This window comes from Gorilla gorilla, chromosome 2 (assembly GCF_029281585.2).
Source record: "Gorilla gorilla gorilla isolate KB3781 chromosome 2, NHGRI_mGorGor1-v2.1_pri, whole genome shotgun sequence".
Classification (NCBI taxonomy): Eukaryota; Metazoa; Chordata; class Mammalia; order Primates; family Hominidae; genus Gorilla; species Gorilla gorilla.
Window position 1 is genome coordinate 196,546,575 of NC_086017.1, and position 25,158 is coordinate 196,571,732.

At 40.6% G+C, this 25,158-nt stretch overlaps 1 protein-coding gene and 1 non-coding gene across 5 annotated transcripts in view; both read left to right on the forward strand.

Moving 5' to 3' along the window:
• The window catches only part of MAP3K13 (mitogen-activated protein kinase kinase kinase 13), a 198,227-nt gene that overhangs the window by 157,533 nt on the left and 15,536 nt on the right, over positions 1–25,158 (forward strand). For all 4 annotated transcript variants that reach the window (XM_055382029.2, XM_063704440.1, XM_019023671.4 and 1 more), the window contains 7 exons: positions 2,304–2,495; positions 6,629–6,787; positions 8,736–8,894; positions 10,129–10,237; positions 21,450–21,559; positions 23,653–23,769; positions 24,724–24,861. In XM_055382029.2, coding sequence (XP_055238004.2) covers positions 2,304–2,495; positions 6,629–6,787; positions 8,736–8,894; positions 10,129–10,237; positions 21,450–21,559; positions 23,653–23,769; positions 24,724–24,861 — 984 coding nt within the window. The remainder of the gene's footprint in view (positions 1–2,303; positions 2,496–6,628; positions 6,788–8,735; positions 8,895–10,128; positions 10,238–21,449; positions 21,560–23,652; positions 23,770–24,723; positions 24,862–25,158) is intronic.
• On the forward strand, positions 1,079–1,179 carry LOC115934227 (small nucleolar RNA U13). Its single transcript, XR_004070048.3, has one exon. It is a non-coding gene; the product is annotated as a small nucleolar RNA U13 (small nucleolar RNA).

Consider the following 25,158-nt stretch of genomic DNA (forward strand, 5'->3'; position numbering starts at 1 on the left):
TCTCACTCTGAGCCTTCCTTGTAAAAATGGAAAAGGTAATATTTATCTTACGGTAATTTGGGGCAGATTAAATAAGACAAATAAACATGGAAATGTCCTTGAAAAATAGAAGAGGTTCTTTCATGTTAGTCTCCTTCCTCCTCCTCCAGGCGTCTGCACATGTTATTTGAAGGCTTTTTTAGTCAAGAAGGTTGAGGTGAAGTTAACGAACATTTGTTAGAGACTTGCTGTGAACCTCTAGGCCTTGAGGTAGAGAGAAAAGAACTTGAAGACCTTTCCCTTCAAGGAGCTTACAATCTATATGCGGAGAGAAAAACTGCATATAAAGAACTAGTGGCTGTTGTATATCATAGAAATTTAGGGAAGAGAAAGATCTTTTTGGATTGGAATAATTGGAAAAGGTTTTCATGGATGATGTAGGAATTGATGCAATTAAAGGCTAATAGATATATAATATGTTGTATAGGCTGGACACAGTAGGTCACGCCTGTAATCCCAGCACTTTGGGAGGCCAAGACGGGTGGATCACTTGAGTACAGGAGTTCGAGAGCAGCCTGGGCAACATGATGAAACCCCGTCTCTACTAAAAATAAAAAAAATTGGTGGCCAGGAGCGGTGGCTCAAGCCTGTAATCCCAGCACTTTGGGAGGCTGAGGCAGGCGGATCACCTGAGGTCAGGAGTTCAAGACCAGCCTGACCAATATGGTGAAACCCTGTCTCTACTAAAATACAAAAATTAGCTGGGTGTGGTGGTGGGCACCTGTAGTCCCAGCTACCCGGGAGGCTGAGACAGGAGAATTGCTTGAACCAGGGAGGTGGAGGTTGTGGTGAGCCAAGATCGTGCCACTGCACTCTAACCTGGGTGACAGAGCGACTCCGTCTCAAAACAAACAAACAAACAAAAAAATTAGCCTGGCATGGTGGTGCACACCTGTAATCCCAGCTATTTGGGATGCTGAGACAGGAGAATCACTTGAGCCTGGGAGGCAGAGGTTGCACCACTGCACTCCAGCCTGGATGACAGAGCGAGACTCTGTCTTAAAAAATAAAAAATAAAAAGGTGTATATTGTTTTTCATATTCTTTTGTGATTCATAAGCATGACTGGGTGTTCCCACTCATGGGTGAGATGTGCCTCCCTCCAACCTTGTTACGACGTCACCACATTACCTGTCTGACATGAAAAAAAAAAAAGAAATGTTTTTCAAAGATTATGTAAGATGGAAAATTGAGTCGTCTTTGGGTCCTCAGTCTAGTTAGTTATTTTTAATTTGAGTAATTTAAAATTCAGCAAATAATATTAAAAGTAGAAGTATTTTCTCTGAATTATCTTCCTGTACACTCATAAAACCCTCTAAAACTTTAAAAGGAAGAAATTTTAAATTATTCCTTTTTTTCTTTTTTTTTTTCTGAGACAGAGTCTCACTCTGTCACCCAGGATGGAGTGCAGTGGCACGATCTCGGCTCACTGCAACCTCCTTCTCCCAGGCTCAGGTGATTCTCCTGCCTCAGCCTCCCGAGTAGCTGGCATTACAGGCGTGCACTACTATGCCCAGCTAATTTTTGTATTTTTAGTAGAGACGTGGTTTCACCATGTTAGCCAGGCTGGTCTCGAACTCCTGACCTTGGTGATCCACCTGCCTCGGACTCCCAAAGTGTTGGGATTACAAGCGTGAGCCACCGCGGCCTGGCCAAATTATTATTATTTTTTATTTTTGAGACGGAGTCTAACTCTGTTTCCCAGGCTAGAGTGCAGTGGTGCAATCTCGGCTCACTGCAACCTCCACCTCCCGGGTTCAAGCAGTTCTCTGCCTCAGTCTCCTGAGTAGGTGGGACTACAGGCACGCGCCACCATGCCCAGCTAATTTTTTTGTATGTTTAGTAGAGACAGGGTTTCACCATCTTGGCCAGGCTGGTCTTGAACTCCTGACCTTGTGATCCACCCGCCTTGGCCTCCCAAATTATTCTTAATGATCTAAAACAACACAGTATCCAGCCTGCACAAACTTCAGAAAAGTGTGCTTTTTGTCCCGGAATGGAAGGGTCCCACAGAAAAGGTACCAGACACAGCACAGCATATAGATAGCCAGAGTGAACAAAACAAACAAAAGTTGTCTATGTGCATCATAGAGAAACCTGTAGACTAGAGAAGTTTCAATGCTAATTTGAGAATCAGGAACTATTATCTATACACATTTTTAAAATAATTCGGGTATAGAATTGGTTTTTATTAAATATTCTTTAAATATACATATGTATACTTGTATGTGTGTACTGATGTACATGTTTATGTTTTCTTGGAAGGGGTGTTTGTACTCAGGCCCCATGTTATTGTATTATCATGGAATACTGTGCCCATGGACAACTCTACGAGGTCTTGCGAGCTGGCAGGAAGATCACACCTCGATTGCTAGTAGACTGGTCCACAGGAATTGCAAGTGGAATGAATTATTTGCACCTCCATAAAATTATTCATCGTGATCTCAAATCACCTAAGTGAGTTCTGGGGCTAATGTTTCAGCTATTTTGGTTTGTTGTTTTGAAATACAGAATTTTTATCAACCTCATTTGACGTTTTCAGACATCATACCTTTAGTTCAGTTTCAATCAGCACAGTGGGTAATTCTGTTTGCGCATCTCTTGGGTTATTGTTGACCTACCTGCTTACCTGTAGGGCAGATATGTCCAGGTACCTGAAACCACTTTTCCTTTTTGGTGCTTTTAAATCATACAACTGTGAAACAAAATTCATTATTATCTGAAGTATTCACCTTCTGTCATCTCAGATAGCTAATGCCAGACCTTCCCGCTGGAAGGCTTGATTTGTTGTTTTCCATGTGTTCAAAAAACTTTTTAAACTGAGTTTCAGAAATGTATACAACAGGATAAAATGGATAAATAAGAAACAGGCTAGCTGGGTGGAGTGGCTCACACCTGTAATCCTAGCACTTTGGGAGGCCAAGGTGGGTGGATCACTTGAGGTCAGGAGTTCGAGACCAGCCTGACCAACGTGGTGAAACCCTGTCTCTACTAAAAATACAAAAAATCAGCCAGGCATGGTAGCAGGTGCCTGTAGTCCCAGCTACTTGGGAGGCTGAGGCAGAAGAATTGCTTGAACCTAGGAGGAGGAGGTTGCAGTGAGCTGAAATCACACCACTGTACTCCAGCCTGGGTGACAGAGCAAGACTCTGTCTCAAAAAAAATAAATAAATAAATAAATAATAAAAATAAAAAGAAGCAGAGGCAAAGGAAAAGTAAAAACATTAGAACTAAAAATTGTTCACAAATTATATGCCGTAAGATTCTGTAGACGTGGATTACAGATTTGGCTTTGAGCTTCTAGTGTCTAAGCAAAGGAGGAAATAAACAGTTACAAGGTTCACAATGGCCACAGGAAAAATAAACACTGGCTATGTAAGAGAAGCAGGGCTATTTCTAGTAATCTCTGTTTTCAAACTGATTTCTTGGCTACCAATCACTTTAAGAGGAGTGTGTAGTTAGTTCCCCAAATTGAATGAAGAAAGAAATTGATAAAATGATTTATTTCAGTATAACTCCTATTTTTAAACATTATTTTTATTATTTATCATCACATTTTGGGTTAGATAAGCAAAGGATTAATCTCTTTTCAAAATATATTTGTAGCCTTGGCAATATAGTGAAAACCCATCTCTACAAAAAATTTAAAAATTAGCCAGGCATGGTAGTATGAGCCTATAGTTCAAGCTACTCAGGAGGCTGAGGTGGGAGGATCACTTAAGCCCAGAAGGTCAAGCCTACAGTAAGCCATGATCATACCACTGCACTCCAGCCTGGACAACAGAGCACAACCCTGTTTCAAAAAATAATAAAAATTAAAAAAAATTATATATTTATTGTATATACACACACACATATATATTTGCATAGTGTTTTCATGGTTTATAATATCTTAGGGGGATCCATTATCACATCTTTGATCCTGGCAAAAACTGTGTGGGATACGTAACAAGTATTGTTATTTTATGTAAGGGAAACTAGAGCTTAGCCCAAAGTCATGGGGCTAGGACTTGAACCTAGAATTTCTGAACCAAAGGTTACTGCATTCTACCTCATTATGTGAAGGTAGGGGACTCACAATGAATCCTGCCTTTCCTCTATGGACGGTATAAATCAATCCTTCATTATAAACTTCAAAACAGCTCTTATTTATCACCATCATTCTCAGCAATATTTATTACAGTGCTTAGTTGACTGAACAACCTCCTCCTTGCTTTACTTGCGAATAAACGTGATTGTGTAGTGTTCATTTCTTCCGTTCACATTCTTACCCTGTTGCTTTTGCCATCCAGTGCATACATGTAAAGGACATGAACTACCTGAAGGCCTCTCTGAATGGTCTCCTTTCTAACCAATTTGTTCTCCTTATGAATTAATCTTAGAGGGAAGGAGTCAGGAAGCCGTAGAATAGAGTAGTAATTGGGTTACCCAGTAAGCCTTTCCCTCTATTAGCAATAACACTCCCAACCCCAGCAGCGTTGGCTTCTTTAGGTTTCAAGCTGACTTTGGGAAGACAGAGATCAATCTGACTTGCTGTAACAAGAGATCTCATTACTTACATTAAATCTGCAGGCTCTGTGACCCCAACTTTGTCTCAGAGAAGATTTCAGAAAAATTCTAATGTTATATTTTTCTAGTCTCCTCCCAAGTCCATCCTCTCTTGTCACACCAACAGAGGCAGAGAGGAAGTTCCCAGAAAAAGTTCCCTCTTTTAGGGGCTTACTGCCTACTCTCACTTTCCTGGTGTATGATATCAATTCTCCAATTCTTTCATATATCCCATAATATTTTAATCCTTATGCATTTTCACTAAGACTAACACTGTTAAATCAAAACTCCTAAGTTATATAAATTTTACATATTAGGTGCAAAACCAGGGCATGGAGGATGGTATCCAAAAGCAATTGTAAGCTCTGAGCTATTTGGTAAATAGCCATTGGTGTTGGGGTTGTGAGCATGGTAAATGTGAAGGAATCCCTGGTTCAAATGGAGAAGCAAGGGGATAGAGTCAGATGCTTTCTGCCTTACAGCCTCCTCAATTCTGATACTATTTGAGGATGAAGCCTCTTATCATTTTTTTTTTTTTGAGATGGGGTCTTGCTCTGTCGCCCAGGCTGTAGTGCAGTGGCACAATCTCCACTCACTGCAAGCTCCGCCTCCCGGGTTCACGCCATTCTCCTGCCTCAGCCTCCCGAGTGGCTGGGACTACAAGCGCCCGCCACCACGCTCGTAAGCCTCTCATCATTAAACATAGGTCCCTAGATCATTAAAGCCTCTGAAACCCTAAGTCTTTAATTTTCTAAAGTTCTGAACGGGTTATTGCAAGTGAATTCGATCTAATGTGAAGCTGTCAATTTGGTACCGGATTATATTCATCTTCAAGGCTGGCAGAGAGCACTTTGCCTCAGGTCACATTTTCAGATAACTACCACGACAAGTAAAACAGGACTGGTGTGGAATTTACTTAAGCTTGGATTTATTTCTGCTTTTCCTTATCAGCACTAGTGAAATCCCAGCATATATATTAGCCTTTCAATGTAATGAATCCCAAACATCATGGTCTCATTCATGATATTAGTTGGCTATCATTTAAACAGTGTTTTAAAAGAAGTATTCTTTTTAGTGGCCTGGCTAAAGCCAGCAAGGATGGAAACCAATATTTATTGATAACGGTGCCTTACGTATCTTACCTCATTTAATTCAAATGAAAATTCAATGAGATTGTTATTACAGGTCTATCATCCCTTATCCAAAACTCTTGAAGCAAGATATTTTCAGAAAGGTAGTGCACTACCTTAGACATCCAGCGAGGTCTGGAGCAGCATCCTAAAATCAACCACATTAACAAATCTGCAGCAAAACCTATTGTTCACACAAAATGGGATGAAGAAAGTGAGTTTGCCTTATACATGTGAAAAAAATATAAACTGGTTGAGAACTTTTTGCATTTTCAATTTGTGAATAAGACCTGAAGAGTCTCCATCCTACACATGAGAAAACTGGCTTAGAAGAGTTAAGTAAGGCCGGGTGCAGTGGCTCACGCCTGTAATCGCAGCGCTTTGGGAGGCTGAGATGGGTCGATCACCTGAGGTCAGGAGTTCGAGACCAGCCTGTCCAACATGGAGAAACCCCATCTCTACTAAAAATACAAAAAATTAGCTGGGCATGGTGGCAAGTGCCTGTAATTGCAGCTACTTGGGAGGCTGGGGCAAGGAGAAAATCCCTTGAAGCCGGGAGGCAGAGGTTGCAGTCACCTGAGATCGTGCCATTGCCCTCCAGCCTGGGCGGCAAGAGTGAAACTCTGTCTCAAAAAAAAAAAAAAAAGAGTTAAATAACTTGGCAAAGGTCACACAGCAAGCAGAAGAGGCAGAATAAGACTAGGTGTTAAAAGCCCATTACGCTAAACTGCCTCACTAGTATGAATGATGCTATTTCTAGTGTATAGCCAATGCCCCAGTGACATTGGAAACTGCAAGCTGAATGCTACAAGATAGGAAGTAGCAGATAAAGTCTTCAGTTTCAGCCATTTAGAATCATGGTTTTCGTTAGTACTAATGATCCGGATGTTTTCTTTTTATTTCTTTTTAAAGTGTTTTAGTGACCCACACAGATGCGGTAAAAATTTCAGATTTTGGTACATCTAAGGAACTCAGTGACAAAAGTACCAAGATGTCATTTGCTGGCACAGTCGCATGGATGGCACCAGAGGTGATACGGAATGAACCTGTCTCTGAAAAAGTTGATATATGGTGAGTGGCGCCACCAGTTGTGCCAACTAAAAAGCCTTTTCCCACTTTTGCCCTATTAGCACTGTCTTCCTTCAGCACTTACTTTTCCAGAATATTCTTTAGTGTTGCTCACTTTTGGTTGATTTCAGCCTCACATTTTCTGAGGTACTTCCCAGTATGGTGATATATGGGGAGAAGGATTAGGGGGAATTAGGGTGGCTATCCACTCAGTAAGTCACCAGTTTGGGGGACCTCAGAGAATATGCTGAACTTTCTAGGAAACTGAAAGTTTACTTCAAATGATCATTTAGTATAGAAGTCTTTCTGAAATGTGTTACATAATTCTCACCTTCTTGAGTAAAGTACAAGAGCTTACCTATTCTCAGTGACTCAGGTCATCATTACACATATCAATAATGTACTTTGCTATGATACAATTATGTTCTCTAGACATGTTTGAGATGTAGGAGGTTGTTTTGCCCTTTTATTGAACAGCCTCTATAGGCTATGCTTTAAAAAAAAATCTCTATAACCTTTCCTCTGAGGTTATAAGTCTTTTCTATTAACAGTATTTTTCCCTGTAATAGCTTTTCTTTTACCCTTAAAATTGGCAACTAGTAACTTCTAGGCTTAAAACCAAAATAATAGCACATGTCAAAATTGCATGTAATACCAGAGCAAATAGGAAAAAGTAGAAATGTGGGGTCATTCGTAATTTACATAATCATTACTAAAGTACCCTCTTTAGGGACTACTAATTGATGTTCCCACCGGAAATATGTAAGAGTGTTTTCTCAGTCTCACCAACAAAATGTGCTAAACTCTTGGATTTTTGCCAATCATATAGGTAAAAAAAAATGGTATCTTGGGTGCATTCCTCTTAGGATAAGTGAGCCTGTACATTTGTTCATATGTGTTACAGCCATCGTATTTTCTTATTTGTGAATGACTCATAATCTTTGCTCAGCTTTCTGATTTTTACTCATAATTTATCAGAGTATTTTATGTATTAAGGAGATTCACATTTTGTGTAAATTGTAGATACTTCACATTTTGTTATTTTGCTTATGGTATTTTTTTTCAGTGTCAGATTTTGAAAATACAGTTTAATTTCTCAATTTCTCCTTTTATGGCTTTTAGATTTCATGGTTTAAAAAGTCTTTAAAAGCCAGGCACAGTGGCTCACACCTGTAATTCCAGCACTTTGGGAGGCCGAGGCGGGTGGATCACTTGAGGTCAGGAGTTCGAGACCAGCCTGGCCAACATGGTGAAATCCTATCTCCACTAAAAATACAAAAAATTAGCCAGGCGTGGTGGCACACACTTGTAATCCCAGCTACTTGGGAGGCTGAGGCAGCAGAATCGTTGAACCCAGGAGGTGGAGGTTGCAGTGAGCCAAGATCGCACCACTGCATTCCAGCCTAGGTGACAGAGCAACATGCTGTCTAAAAAAAAAAAAAAAAAAAAAAAGTCTTTAACACTCCTAGATAATTTTTTAACTCCTTATTTTTTAGAAGATTTTTATGGTTTCATTTTTCTATTTAAATCTTTGATTCATGTGAAATTTATCTTGATTTATGGTGAGTTATAGATTTAATTTTTTTTCCTAGCTGTTCCAACAACATTTATTAACTAATCAATTTTTCCCCACTGGTTTTTGATGTCACTTCTATCATACATTCAATTCCTAAATGTATTTGGTTTATTTCTGGATTTCTTGTCCAGTCCATTATGCTGGTGATCTGTTCACACACGGGAGTTAATTATTCAGGTTTTAATTTCTGGTAGTGTTGATTACCCCACATAGATTTTTTTTTTCCAGAGTTGTCCCAGATGTTTCTGTTTTTCTTATAGCACTATTAGAATTTTAAAACTGGATATATGTACTAATTTGATTTAAATTAATAGAGAACTAAAATACAAATCAGTCTTTCTGAAACATCTGTCCATGTTCCCGGCGCTACTGTAGGTCTTTTGGAGTGGTGCTTTGGGAGCTGCTGACAGGAGAGATCCCTTACAAAGATGTAGATTCTTCAGCCATTATCTGGGGTGTTGGAAGCAACAGCCTCCACCTTCCAGTTCCTTCCACTTGCCCTGATGGATTCAAAATCCTTATGAAACAGACGTGGTAAGAATATTGTCTCTAAAACAATAGGGAGGTCTCTAATGTGTATTTGGAGTAAATATCCTGGTGGTGGAAAGAATAGGAGCTTTGGAGTAGGAGAATCTTGGGTTCAAATACTAGCTCTGCCGCTTTCTATCTGTGCAATTTTGGGCATGTTATTCAATATCAGTTTTCTCATTTGTAAAATAGAGACAACACTGACTCATAGAGTTATTGTGTTGTAATTAATTAAAATTTAGAAATAAAGAACTTGGTGTTATTATCTCAAAATAGTAGGCCTTGGTCAATGATAGCTATTATTTCTTTGCTAGTCCCAATGGACTATTATTAAATAGGTCACTAATCCTAGATTTCCATTTCATCATTAGACGTATCTCATAATTACATTTTCCTTTTGCTCTTCAGTATATCAAAACTGTACTGCAGGGCAGCCAGGCACAGTGGCTCACACCTGTAATTCCAACACTTTGGCCGGCAGAGATGGGAGGATCACTTGAGGCGAGGAGTTCAAGAGCAGCTTGGGCAACATAGCGAGACCCCATCTCTGTGTTAAAAACATAAAATAAAATAAAATATAAATAAAAAACTGTACTGCAGGGCCAGGCATGGTGGCTCACGCCTGTAATCCCAACACTTTGGGAGGCCGAGGTAGGAGGATCACTTGAACCCATGAGTCTGAGATCAGCTTAGGCAACATAGTGAGACCCCGTCTCTGAAAAAAAAATAAAAAATAAATTTAAAGAAATGTTAAGGGCCGGGTGCGGTGGCTCACGCCTGTAATCCCAGCACTTTAGGAGGCCGAGGCGGGCGTATCACGAGGTCAGGAGATCGAGACCATCCTGGCTAACATGGTGAAACCCCGTCTCTACTAAAAATACAAAAATTAGCCAGGCCTGGTGGCGGGTGCCTGTAATCCCAGCTACTCAGGAGGCTGAGGCAGGAGAATTGTTTGAACCAGGGAGGCGGAGGTTGCAGTGAGCCGAGATCTCACCACTGCATTCTAGCCTGGGCGACAGAGCGAGACTCCGTCTCAAAAAAAAAAAAAAAAGGAAGAAAGAAATGTTAAAACTGTACTGAGATACAATTCAGTTATGCTATCCTGATATAATGGAGTACAGCTGGTTTTACTCAGATATAGCCATTTTGAAGTAAACAATCTTTTTCATAAAGTAAAATAAAATCTTCATTCTCCTGGATACAACTTCTGAAATGCACAAACTGTCTTTTTCACTTTTAGGCAGAGTAAACCTCGAAACCGACCTTCTTTTCGGCAGACACTCATGCATTTAGACATTGCCTCTGCAGATGTACTTGCCACCCCACAAGAAACTTACTTCAAGTCTCAGGTAAGTTGGGAAACTTCCTACCAGGTGCTACTAAACAGATAGAGAACTCTCAATGAAACAGAGTAACTCTTAGAAGGGCCCATTGTGTTTGTTATAATAGTTATATAGCTCTATTCATTGTGAAACAATAAATATGATACTTCACACATATGACATCTTAAGAGTTTTTAAAGCACTTAACATTATTATTAACTCATTTGAAAAAACACGTGTCGGCCGGGTGCACTTTGGGAGGCCAAGGCAGGCAGATCACCTGAGGCCAGGAGTTCAAGACCAGCCTGGCCAACATAGAGAAACCCCCACTTCTACTAAAAATAAAAAATTAGCCAGGTATGGTGGCGCATGCCTGTAATCCCACCTACTCAGGAGGCTGAGGCAGGAGAATCACTTGAACCCGGGAAGCGGAGGTAGTGTTGAGCCGAGATCATGCCATTGTACTCCAGCCTGGGCAACAAGAGCAAAACACCGCCTCAAAAAAAAAAAAAAGAAAGAAAAAAGAAAGAAAGAAAAGAAAAAACATGTGTCAGAATATTATCCTTATAGTGGCTCCTGGTAAAACTGCTGAAGAGAAAAGAGAAAAAGAAGATAAGAAAGCTGTAATGTACATACACCTGAATTAGGATTACTGTTGACCTTCAAGAAAGTATTACCTTCTTTGAAGTAGAAAAGCTGAAGTACAGACGTGGGAGGTTAAATACCACAATGAGCCTATAATAGAACTCAGCCTAGAGAGAACCTTTTCTCTAAGTGTGTCACCTAGTAGCTCCAAGTAAGTATAATTTAATGATTCTGTTAGCCTCTACTGTACTACAAACCATCTCAAAACTTTTATTTTTATTTTTATTTTTTGAGACAAGGTCTCACTCTGTCAACCAGGCAGGAGTACCGTGGTCTGATCTCGGCTCACTGCAGCCTTCACCTCCCGGGCTCAAGCAACCCTCCCACTTCAGCCCCCCAAGTACCTAGGACTACAAGCATGCACCACCACACCTGGCTAATTTTTGTTTTTTGTTTTTGTTTTTTTGGTAGAGATGTGGTTTCACCATGTTGCCCAGGCTGGTCTCAAACTCCTGGGCTCAAGCGATCTCCCTGCCTCGGCCTCCCAAAGTGCTAGGATTACAGGCATGAGCCATTGCCTGGCCCCATCCCAAAACTTATGGCTTAGAACAGTAAGCATTTATGTGTATGTAGCTCATGATTCTATGGGTTGGCAATTTGGGCCAGGCAGTTCTACTGGCTTTGACTGGGCTCACTCATGTGTCTGTGGTGAATTGTCAGGTCAGCTGGGAGGCTGGCTGGTCCTAGGACGGTCTCATTCACGCACCTGACCACTGGCTGGCTATTAGCTAGAGCACCTTGCTTCTCCTCCACGTGGCCTCTATCCCTCCAGCAGGCCACCTTGGGCTTGTTCACATGGTGTTCTCAGGGTAACAAATGTAGCGAGAGAGCAAGTCCCAATGCACAAGTGATTTCCAGGCCTGTGCTGCATTATTCCTGCTAATGTTCCATCGGCCAAGCAAGTCACAGGCCAACCCAGATTCTCGGGATGGAGAAATAGGCTTCACCTCTTGACAAGAGAATCTGCCACAGCACATCATAAGGGCGCAGATCTGGAGAGGGGAAGAATTGATGGCAATTAAATTAAAAGGGTGTGAATGTCATAAGGATTGGTCATCTAACCACTATCAATGTGGATAAGGGGGTGGTGAGAGATGAATGTTTTATAAGGCCCTTATCCCTTCCAGACCCAGGCAATATCAAAAGGAATGGAACTATAACTTTTGAAATAAATGTGATGATCCTGAATTATAGCTGTATGCTTATAGAACATAACAAAATTATTACCTAATTTCTCATTTCTCATATAGCTTTATCTCACTTAATGTTATTGTGCTTCAGAAATGAATTTTGTAAAGTGAATCGCATCTCCCCGCTGACTTCCAGTAGCATTTCAAAGATTCGTCTCACAAAAGACATTTTACTAGCAATTGGCATTTCAGCCTCCTTCTCATAGCCCCCCATCCCTGAAGGGCGATGAGTTTACCCACCAGGAAAGTGTCTGATGAAAACAGTCCTGAACTTTTGGAGGGGCATCATCCCTGGGAGCTGAACAAGTCCTTAAATATGCTTTTCACTTTGGGAGGCCGAGGCGGGCAGATCACGAGGTCAAGAGATTGAGACCATCCTGGCCAACATGGTGAAACCCCGTCTCTACTAAAAATACAAAAATTAGCTGCACGTGGTGCCACACACCTGTAGTCCCAGCTACTCAGGAGGCTGAGGCAGGAGAATCACTTGAACCTGGGAGGCGGAGGATGCAGTGAGCTGAGATCGCGCCACTGCACTCCAGCCTGGGGGACAGAGCGAGACTCCGTCTAAAAAAAAAAAAAATTATATATATATGATTGATATATATGATATATGATATATGATATATATGATATATGATATATGATATATATGATATATATGATTGATATATGATATATATGATATATATGATATATGATATATGATATATATGATATATATGATATATGATATATATGATATATGATATATGATATATATGATATATATGATATATGATATATATGATATATATGATATATGATATATATGATATATATGATATATATGATATATGATATATATGATATATATGATATATGATATATATGATATATATGATATATATGATATATGATATATATGATATATATGATATATGATATATATGATATATATGATATATGATATATATGATATATGATATATGATATATATGATATATGATATATATGATATATGATATATGATATATATATGATATATGATATATATGATATATGATATATATGATATATATCATATATAGGATATATATATGATAGATATATGATATATGATATATATGATATATGATATATGATATATCATATATATGATGTATATGATATATCATATATATGATATATATGATATATAATATATATGATATATATGATATATAATATATATGATATATAATATATATGATATATATGATATATAATATATATGATATATATGATATATAATATATATGATATATAATATATATGATATATATGATATATAATATATATGATATATATGATATATAATATATATGATATATAATATATATGATATATATGATATATAATATATATGATATATATGATATATATGATATATATGATATATATGATATATATGGTATATGATATATGAGATATATATGGTATATATGATATATGAGATATATATGGTATATATGATATATGAGATATATATGATATATATGAGATATATATGATATATGAGATATATATGATATATATGAGATATATATGATATATATGAGGTATATATGATATATATAGAGAGATATATATATCTCATATATTCTCATATATATGAGATATATATGAGAATATATATGAGATATATATATGAGATATATATGATATATATGATATATATGAGATATATATCTCATATATATCATATATATCTCATATATCATATATATCTCATATATGAGATATATATGAGATATATATGATATATGAGATATATATGATATATATGAGATATATATGATATATATGATATACATATGAGATATATATGATATATATATATATGATATATATGTTTTTCTACCTGCCCCTGCTGGAGGCTTGGAGTACTTCTGTGGTGTCTGATACACAGACAGACACTCTGCCTGTCACACAGATATTGAGGAATACCTTAGTAAAGGCATAGGTTTTTGTTTTTTGTTTTGATTGCAGTTCCTAAGAAATGATAAATCAGAGACTCCTGTCCTGTTACCAAAGTTCTAACACACTCTCTCTGATCCATAAACTTAGATCTCCCCACAACTGTGTCTTTAAATAGGCTTGCCCCTATTGTTTGTTACTATTTCTAAGAATTATTATGTAAGTAAAGTGTTTGCTTTCAGAGGAAATAAGATGAGGTAGGAGGTTGACTTCATGGCATTTCCTGCATTCTTTGATACACATTCAGATCAATTCCCTTAGCACTATCGCCCATCTGTTCAGATACATGTAGGTATCGGGGCACTGGGTGGGAAATCTTTATCTTCTGTTAGTAATCAGAAAAAACACTTAACCCTTTTGTGAAATGAAAGAGAATATAGTACTCGCTAGGAAATCTTTCGAACTGTAAGATATGGTTGCAATCACAGCTTTGCTTCTCTTTTTTTTTTTTTTTTTTGAGACGGAGTCTTGCTCTGTCTTACCCAGGCTGGAGTGCAGTGTCGCAATCTCTGCTCACTGCAGCCTCCACCTTCCGAGTTCAAGCAATTCTCCTGTCTCAGCTTCCCGAGTAGCTGGGACTACAGGCGTGTGCCACCACACTCGGTTAATTTTTGTATTTTTAGTAGAGACGGGGTTTCACCACGTTGGCCAGGCTGGTCTCGAACTCTTCACCTCAGGTGATCCACCCACCTTGGCCTCCCAAAGTGCTGTGGTTACAGGTGTGAGCCACCGTGCACAGCCAACTTTGCTTCCTTTACAATAAAACTGTACGTAGCATAATTTTGAAAAGCAATTTCTGATGATGGTTTTAAGTCACAAGCCATTAAGACAGTCAATATAAGTTTACATATTTGGGAAAACTTCCAGTTCTGAACAGATGTTACTTAAGTCCTCCTAAAACGTCACTTCTGAAGCCAGTCCCACATTTTGAGAACCTACCACTTGCAGAGCCCTGTGCAGGGCAGCTAAGTTGCCACAGTCGGTATCCTCACCTGAACCGCTCCCAGATTATCAAGACACCGACAGCATGGAGCATTAAAACTGAACTCAGAAAAGGTTGTCTTGGGAAAAGAATAGGAAAGAAAAGGAGAGGAGAGAACAGGAGAGGAGGTCAGAAGAGGAGAGAAGAGGGGAGAAGAAAACTGAGTACATTAAGCATCTATCTTAGCTCCGGCTGCTACAACAAAATGTCACACACTGGGTGGCTTAGAAACAACAGAAGTTAATCTCACGGTTCTGGAGACTGAGAAGTCCAAGGCACCAGCAGAGTTGGTGTCTGGTGAGGACCTGAGCTCTGGTTCATAGGTGATGCCTTCTCACTGTGTCCTCACGAGGTGGAAGGGTGAACAAGCTCCCTTGGGCCTATTTGATAAGGGCACTTTTCTCATTCATGAGGGCTCTGCCCTCATGACCTAATTACTTCCCCAAAGCCCCACCTCCTAATACTGTCCCTTTGCGGTTAAGATTTCAGCATATGAATTTGGAGGGAACACAAACATTCAGACCATAGCAGCATTTTTTCATATTCACTTATTCTTCTTCCACATTTTTTCCCAACATAAAATTTCTCTTCTCCTTAAATAGCTCCAAATCTGCTATTTTGCTACCTCCTAGAATTTTCTCGGTATTTATAAGTCAATCTGTCTCTGGATCTGAAAGTGAGACTACCTCTAGCTAATATGAACTGGCTAGTGAGGTACTACAAATAGCAAGAGACCTTTAGTCTAAACTCCATCCTGTCACTTCATACTGTGTGGTCTTGGCTAAGTCACTCAATTACACTAAACCTCAGCTTATTCACCAAAACAATGAAGATAATCCTATCTTCCCTTCCTTAGGGAGTTTCTGTGAGGAGCAAATGAAAAGATAAAACTGCAAATGCATTGTAGACCATCAAGAACAGTTTGATTGTAAGATGTCATTATTCTTGGCTGGCCACAGTGGCTCATGCCTGTAATCCCAGCACTTTGGGAGACCGAGGTGGGTGGATCATTTGAGGTCAGGAGTTCAAGACCAGTCTGGCCAACATGGAAAAACCACGTGTCTACTGAAAATACAAAAATTAGCTGGGTGTGGTGTAATCACCTGTAATGCCAGCTACTTGGGAGGCTGAGGCACAAGAATCGCTTGAACCCAGGAGGCAGAGGTTGCAGTGAGCCAAGATCGAGCCACTGCACTCCAGCCTGGGCAATAGAGCGAGACCCCATCTCAAAAAAAAAAAAAAGATGTCATTATGTCATTATTCTTGAGTTGCGTACGATAGCATAAAACAAAAACAAAGGTGCCATTATTCACCTTAATTTTTGTAGCTTTGTACTAAGTACAAAAATTAAGCTGCCTTTGGGTTGTTAGATTCTGGATTCTTTTTCTGATGAACTCCTGAGATGAATAAGATGGGAACTCCTATTGTGTTTGACTTTATCCTGCCCCAGTAGGGAAGACCTGGCTTTTTGGCAGGCACATGCTCTTTCTATAGTCCTCTTGTACCTGAGGCCTTGCCTCCTCCTGCCTGCTAAGGTCCTCTCAACGTCAGTTATCAATCAATAGTTGTTAGCCCCTGGTCTCCACTTTCCACCAAAACTTCGGTCGAGAGGTGCTGCCAAGAGTCCAGCTGACTCCTTCCTGAGAGAAAACGCGTCATTTGTTTTTCGTCAACAGCACATGTATAGAGATGTAGCCTATATGGAGCAGATGAACAAAGCAACCGATATCAATACAATGTTAGATTCTGCCAAAGCTATTGCTTCATTGCTAGACAATCACCCATTTCTCCAAATAGGCAATTACTGTTCCTGGTATTCAATTACATTTGACATGAGTCTTTAGAAAACATTGTCACCCAATTCCAGATCCCAGTTGCTAGGTGGATCATGTGCCTGGCTTTCAAGCTCTCTCACCCCGCTGCCTTTGCATCATTCTAGTGTTCTCTTGAGTGCCATTGTTGTGACCACCCAGAAATGCAGGGACTGGGAGTTGCAGAGACAACCCAACTGTGAGGTTAGACTCTGCTGCCTTAAAAGTAATCTTCTTGTGAGGGAGCAGATACGTATGCAGAGGCTAGACACTCACATCAGGAGAGGAGTCGTGTGCCCAGAAAGGGTTGGACTGGACCCCACTATGGCTTTTCTGATCCCATCTGATTTCCCTCTAATAAGCCCCCCAAATCTTGCTTCTCTACTCCTTAAGCTAGGCTGGAACTGGCTCAATTTCTTTTTTGTTGTTGTTATTTACTTTTTTAAAAGTGTGGTAAAATAAAAATAGTATAAAATTTGCCATTTTAACCATTAAAAAAAATTTTTTTTTTTGAGACAGAGTTTCGCTCTTGTCACCCCGGCTGGAGTGCAGTGGTGTGATCTCAGCCCACCGCAACCTCCACCTCCCAGGTTCAAACTATTCTCTCCTGCCTCAGCCTCCCAAGTAGCTGGGACTACAGGCACCTGCCATCATGCTGGCTAATTTTTTGTATTTTTAGTAAAGATGGGGTTTCACCATGTTGGCCAAGCTGGTCTCGAACTCCTGACTTCAGGTGATCCACCTGCCTCAGCCTCCCAAAGTGCTGGGATTATAGACGTGAGCCACCCCACCCGGCCGATTTTAACCATTTTTGAATGCATGACTCAGTGGCATTAATTACATTCACAATGTTGTGAAATTGTCACCACTATCTGTTTCCAAAAATTTTCATCACCTCATTCAGCAGTAACTCCCCATTCCCTCCTCCCCACCACCCCCGGTAATCTCTATTCTACTTTCTGTCTCTATGAATTTGCCTATTCCAGGTTATTTCATTTAAGTAGAATAGTACAATATTTGTTCGTTTGTGCCTGGCTTGTTTCACGTGGTGTGTTTTCCAGGTTCACGTATTTTGTAGCATGTGTCACAACTTCATTACTTTTTATGGCTAAATAATATTCCATGGTATATATACCACATTTTGTTTATCCATTTATCTATTAATTCAACTTTATTTTGACACCTATACAGTATTCCCCACTTATCCATGCTACATTCCATGACCCCCAGTGGATGCCTAAACCTTGAATAGTACGGAGCCTGACTGTTGTCCATCAGAACACGTTTCTTTTCATATCTTCCACCCACAAATGTAGTGTCTCTTCTATCTTAACTAAGCTCTGTCTTTACTTTTTATTTTTTTTTTTATATTTTGGAGCAACCCTATTAACTGATTAGCCTCTTATCAATACTGTGGACAGCAGGAGAGCAACGCTGGTTCTGTTCCAGGGTGTCTCAGGCCTTGTAGCGAAACGATGGGAAATGCCCCTCCACTCCTAGGAAGGTGGCTTTGTCACAGGTCAGGCTCATGCAGGACTCCTCCCACCCTTAGCCTTCTCTCTCAGAGCCTCCTCGATAGCTGTGCAAATTGGCTGTGGGCTTGCCCATCCTCCCTTTCTTCATATGTGCCCAGACATGGCTGAATTGCAGATTAAGCTCAAATTGGAACTCCTTTTCCATGAGATTCTAAGTATATAAAATGGAACTCGAAATCAACAAGTGCCAGGAATAGGATACCTTCGGGGGAAACACATTATTCATCAGTACCTGGTGTTTTCCCATACATCCTTTTTTCTGTTCACGGGAGGGAACTTCTTTTCCAGAAATCTACTTTCTTACAGATTTCAATCTTCAGAAAGTTCTCCTTGAGTTTCCCGTAATTATAAGCTAGATGTCAGGAGATTTATTTCCTCTAGAATTAAAACAAATCTCATCTGTGATATAAAATTCCTCACCACCAGAGGGAGGTACTCCTTTTCTCGTCCCTTCTTGAAGTATTTTAGTAGGATACAGTGACAGTTTTGCACAAAAGAGGATACTTCAAGACACAAATCTGACCCTCTTATTCTTTTTTGGTCTAACTACTTTCACTTGTCATTCTTTCACCTCCTAAAGCTCAAATACTCCTCCTGCTCCATGACTTTGATCTGATGATTGAGAGAATAGCATTAGCAGGGGCTCAACCAAACTTTCGTTTACAGCTTAGATGCTGTCAAAGGCCACTATCAAACAATGCAGTAGTGTATTCTGATGAGATTGGGCATGTTCAGGGTGGTATGGCCATAGACTGCAGTAGTGTATTCTGGATCTTGGCTTTCTAATGGCATTGTTGGATAGATTTGCTGCCTGAAAGTCAACCAACCAACCAACAGCAACTTCTGTCCAGTGTTCAACCTATATGTGGGAAAATCTAGCATATTATAGAATGATCATTTTTTGCATGATTAAAATATAATTTCCTCTATAAAAATAGATGAGAAACAGCTAATTTGGGGAAAACCTTCTATAAATCCACAATTACTTAAGAATAACTACTTACTTGATCCAGAAAGATACTCTTTCTATTATTGTGGTACACTTAATGAGAGCTACTGTCTTTTATTTTATTTTATTTTATTTTATTTATTTATTTTCTGAGATGGAGTTTCGCTCTTGTTGCCCAGGCTGGAGTGCAATGGCATGATCTTGGCTCGCTGCAAGCTCTGCCTCCCGGGTTCAAGCGGTTCTCCTGCCTCAGCCTCCCAAATAGCTGGGATTACAGGGGCATGCCACCACACCCAGCTAATTTTTGTATTTTTAGTAGAGACAGGGTTTCACCATGTTGGCCAGGCTGGTCTTGAACTCCTGGGCTCAAGCAATCCTCTCACCTCAGCCTCCCAAAGTGCTGGAATTCCAGGCATGAGCCACCACACCCACAATAGCAATTAGGGATTGCTATTATTTTTTTTAATTTTAAAAATATATATAGGCAAGGATGTAGAGAAACTGGAACCCTTGTACACTGTTGGTGAGAATGCAAAATGGCGCAGCTAACATGGAAAACAATAGGGAGACTCCTCACCAAATTCAAAATGGAGCTACCTGACGATCTGGAGAGATAGTTTTTAACATGAATCTAAAGGTAGGAGAATAATTTTAGGAGAAGATTATATAATTAGATACATTTAGTTACAAATCTAGCCTTCACTGGAAATTATGTCTCACTGGCTTCTGGAGATGGAAGATAGTCTATACATAATATGAGGAAACTTATTTTCACTGTTTGTTTCTCTCTGTGGCCTATTGCCTGTAGGCCATATTCCAGTAGCGGTTTTTTTCTACCCCCTAAAATTTAGGTAAAATTAGCTTGAAATTTCATGCCCTGTGGAAAGCTCAATGTCCTTTCTAATACTTCTGTACATTTCTGGGAGAGTGATAATTTCATGGCTGCTCTGCCTCTGCCTTCCTAAAATTCTTGGTCCCCACCCCTGCTGCCTTGTGGTTGTGCCTTTATCTTTGTCCCATATCGACCAAACATTCAATTCAGCACCTTTCTTTAAAAAACAAAACAGGGCCGGGTGCGGTGGCTCATGCCTGTAATCCCAGCACTTTGGGAGGCCAAACTGGGTGGATCATTTGAGGTCAGGAGTTCAAGACCAGCCTGGCCAACAAGGTGAAATCCCGCCTCTACTAAAAATACAAAAATTAGCCGGGTGTGGTGGTGCGTTCCTGTAATCCCAGCTACTCAGGAGGCTGAGGCAGGAGGATCACTCGAACCCAGGAGACAGAGGCTGCAGTGAGCCGAGATCACGCCACTGCAGTCCAGCCTGGGTGACAGAGCGAGACTCCGTCTCAAAAATAATAATAAATAAATAAATAAATGTTTTTTAAAGCAGTCATTCAAAGCCTAGGTGAATGTCAGAGACCTCACTGAAAGTTTAGAAAATTTAAAGAAGTTTACATTTTGAAGAACTTCAGCCATGTATTAGACCTCCATCCCTGCTCTAAAAATTTTGTCAAACTACTAAATCGCTTGGCCATACTCTCTCTTTCCTCCTCCTCCTTCTCTCCTTTCTGTTATTTCCCTCAACTCCAAATTCCTGTATAGCTTCTTATATTTCTATTCTAATTTCCTGCTGTTCATGCCTGTAGGGTCTTCTACTCTAGGTATTTTCTCAAGATACTTTCCCAAACAAAGCCTAGGAGGAATTCTGGGCCCAAAAAGATGTTCGTAATCTCACATGCACACATACGTTTCCATGTGGTTATCAGAGCTGTTTTTTTCTGGCCAGGCGATCTCAGCCACCATCTTGCCTTAAAGTGAACTCTTTTATTCCAAAAGTGATGGCCAGCATGCCGGCTGTGATGTTCCTCATAGCCAGTGCTGGAGGAAAACTCAGAAAAACACAGCATCATATATTGGAGTAGAAATATAGAAGTGGGCTGGGGCGTGGAGATATAGTAGCAGGAGATATTTTGCTATTAATCAAATCATATTTATTGAACATCTATTCTGGAAAAGGCTCTTCAGTAGAAGCACGCAGGGAAAAAACAAAATCTTGTACGTGACTTTATGGATATATCAGGGATTGAAACTCCTGGAATTTATCAAAATCTAATTTGTCCTTACCCAGGCTGAATGGAGAGAAGAAGTGAAAAAACATTTTGAGAAGATCAAAAGTGAAGGAACTTGTATACACCGGTTAGATGAAGAACTGATTCGAAGGCGCAGAGAAGAGCTCAGGTCAGCTCATCCCTCCTTCCCCACCTCCCTTCATCCCCAGGTCTTCAGATGTTAACAGGCACCCTTATCATAACCGCCATTTCACTTTCCACACACCTTTCACCTCTGCTTTTTATTGTTATGCTCTTTAAAAGTTGCCCCAGAAGTTAGCCTTCCTTTGTATCTCTTTCCTATCCTTTCTTCCCAACTCCATTGTCCTCTTTTATTAGGTCTCTGCAACAAAGATTCTTGAAACAATGCTATTTAATCATTCAGCCAGTGTCCTAGGTGCCATGCAATTCCAGAAATTTATAAGATTTAGTCCCTGGCTTCAAGATGCTTATAATCTATTAAGAGATATAAGGCCAGGTGCAGTGGCTCACACCTGTAATCCCAGCACTTTGGGAGGCCAAGGCAGGCGGGTCACTTGAGCCCAGGAGTTTGAGACCAGCCTGCCCAGCATGGCAAAACCCCATCTCTACTAAAAATACAAAAAATTAGCTGGGTATGGTGGCACACGATGCCTGTGATCCCAGCTATGCAGGAGACAGAGGCATGAGAATCACGTGAACCCAGGAGATGGAGGCTACAGTGAGCCCAGATTGTGCCACTGCACCCCAGCCTGGGTGACAGAGTGAGATTCTGTCTCAAAAAAAGAGAGAGAGATAAGACATGTTCATGAATAATCACTGATATGGTTTGGCTCTGTGTCTCCACCCAAATCTCACCTCATATTGTAACCCCCATAATCCCCATGTGTCAAGGACAGAACCAGGTGGAGGTAACTGGGTCTTGGGGGCGGCTTCCCCCATGCTGTTTTTGTGATAATGTGTGAGTTCTCAAGAGATCTGATGGTTTTATAAACATCTGGCATTTCCCCTGCTTGCACTCAATCCATCCTGCCGCCCTGTGAAGAAGGTGCCTGCTTCTCCTTTGCCTTCTGCCATGATTGTAAATTTCCTGAGGCCTTCCCAGCCATGCAGAACTGTGAGTTAATTAAACCTCTTTCCTTTATAAATTACCCAGTGTCCAGTATTTCTTCATAGCAGTGTGAGAACAGACTAAGACAATCACAACTGAGTCAGTTCCGAATGCTATAACGAACTTTAGACCGGATATTATATAAACAACAGAAATGTATTGGTCACAGTTCTGGAGCTGAGAAGTCCATAATCAAGTGCCAGCAGATTCAGCGTCTGGTGAGGGCCCGTTCTTCATAGATGGCACCTTCTATGTGTCCTCACACCGCAGAAGGGCAAAAGGGCTCCCTCAAGTCTTTTTTATAAGGGGACTCATCTCATTGACAAGGGCAGAGCTCTCATGACCTAATCACCTCCTAAAGACCCCACCTATTTATTTATTTATTTTGAGATAGTCTCTCTCTGTCGCTTAGGCTGGAGTGCAGTGGCACCATCTCAGCTCACTGCAACCTCCACCTCCCAGGTTTAAGCAATTCTTCTGCCTCAGCCTCCTGAGTAGCTGTTGCAGGTGTGCTAACCATGCCGGGCTAATTTTTGTATTTTTAGTAGAGACAGGGTTTCACCATATTGCACAGGCTGGTCTTGAACTCCTGACCTCGTGATCCACCTGCCTCAGCCTCCCAAAATTCTGGGATTACAGGCATGAGCCACTGCATCTGGCCGACCCCACCTCTTAACATTATCATCTTGGGTGTTAGGTTTCAACATATAAATCTGGGGGGACACAAACATTCAGACCATACCAACCACTATATCACACAGGGTCTGGACCGTGGCTAAGTGTAAATGAGTGATCATGGTGTTGGCTTTAACTGCATATTTCCATTAACATATGAGTCTATTCTACTGTATTCTTATTAAGATAGTGACAAATTATAGACAGATTTTTATCTGTGGCCCTCTTGGCTATTCTATATGGCTGATGGGCTCTTTAGGATAAACCAAGTGGAGAGCTTACATTTCCCACCTCCCGTTCCATTTTGTCTGAGTTACTGCACTGGACAAGGGAGGCTTAAACTAAGAGGGCCTTGGGCAAATGCTTTTGTGATCAATCATCCTGTTTCTTATTTCATCAAGCGGACTTTTTTCTCCCGAAGTTGGTTGGCTGGGCTGACCCTGTGTTTTCTCTGACAGGCATGCGCTGGATATTCGTGAACACTATGAGCGGAAGCTTGAGCGGGCGAATAATTTATACATGGAATTGAGTGCCATCATGCTGCAGCTAGAAATGCGGGAGAAGGAGCTCATTAAGTATGTATCCAGACCAGTGTCTGTTCTTACTGATTTGAGTCTGTCAATCAGCAGAAACATACTACCCTTCCATGTTGCTGCTACTCAGAACTGGCAGATATTTTATTCATTCACCCAACATTCCTTCCAGGATGTGCTATGCACAGGTCCCTGCCCCTGGCGAGGTATACAAATAAGTGGAGTTGCCACAGAGCAAGTTATAGGGGAACATGCACTTGGCAGTCATTTGCTGCATAGGGAAGGGGTCCCCATTTCAAGAAGAGCATGGGGTGAAGACCGGGGAGCCGATTGCCCCCTGGGGAAATGTGTTGGCTGCTGAAAGTGGTGTAAGGTACTCCTGATGGTGGCAAGAAAACCCTGGGAATCCTGACCAAATAAGCAGCTACTGAAAACAAGCAGGACTTCTGTCATTGTATTATGTTGGGGAAATGAAAGTGAGTGTTAGTGTCTCAGTGCATGAGCTGAAGAGCAGAATGAAGTCAGGTTAATTTGAATTTAGTATTTGCTTTTTTTTTTTTTTTTTGAGATGGAGTCTTGCTCTGTCACCCATGCTGGAGTGCAGTGACATGATCTCAGCTCACTGCAGCCTCCGCCTCCCGGATTCAAGTGATTCTCCTGCCTCAGCCTCCTGAGTAGCTGAGACTACAGGTGCATGCCACCACGCCCAGCTAATTTTTGTATTTTTAGTAGAAATGGGATTTCACTATGTTGCCCAGGCTGGTCTCGAACTCCCAACCTCAGGTGATCCACCCACCTTGGCCTCCCAAAGTGCTGGGATTACATGCCTAAGCCACTGAGCCCGGCTGTTTGTTTGTTTTTTAAACCTGAATAGCAGTCTTGTTATTCAAATAGCTAAATGTGGCAGAATCTGTGGTAGAATTAGCCGGTGAAAATATTCTGCCTATCCTTTCTGTCTGCAATGACTGAGGTGTGGCTTTTGCCTTTATTCTGCAGGCGTGAGCAAGCAGTGGAAAAGAAGTATCCTGGGACCTACAAACGACACCCTGTTCGTCCAATCATCCATCCCAATGCCATGGAGAAACTCATGAAAAGGAAAGGAGTGCCTCACAAATCTGGGATGCAGACCAAACGGTGAGACACCTGTACAAACGCAGTATTCAGATAAATAGGGAAAGACCCACCCACAAATCCATTCTCACATGATGGCGGATGTGGCCTCTTCTTTAGCTCATCAGATGACTGTAGAGATACTCAGTACTCTAGGTAAAATAGAGTAAGAAGGTGAGGGGGTATCACAGACTTTAGGAATCTAGCTTTTACATCTGTGGCATAAATATTTATTGTCTTAGCATGGAAAGAGAAATAAACTGGGGGCCAGACAGACCTGGATGCAAATCCTGGACCTGCCTTATAAGCTGTGTGAGTTGA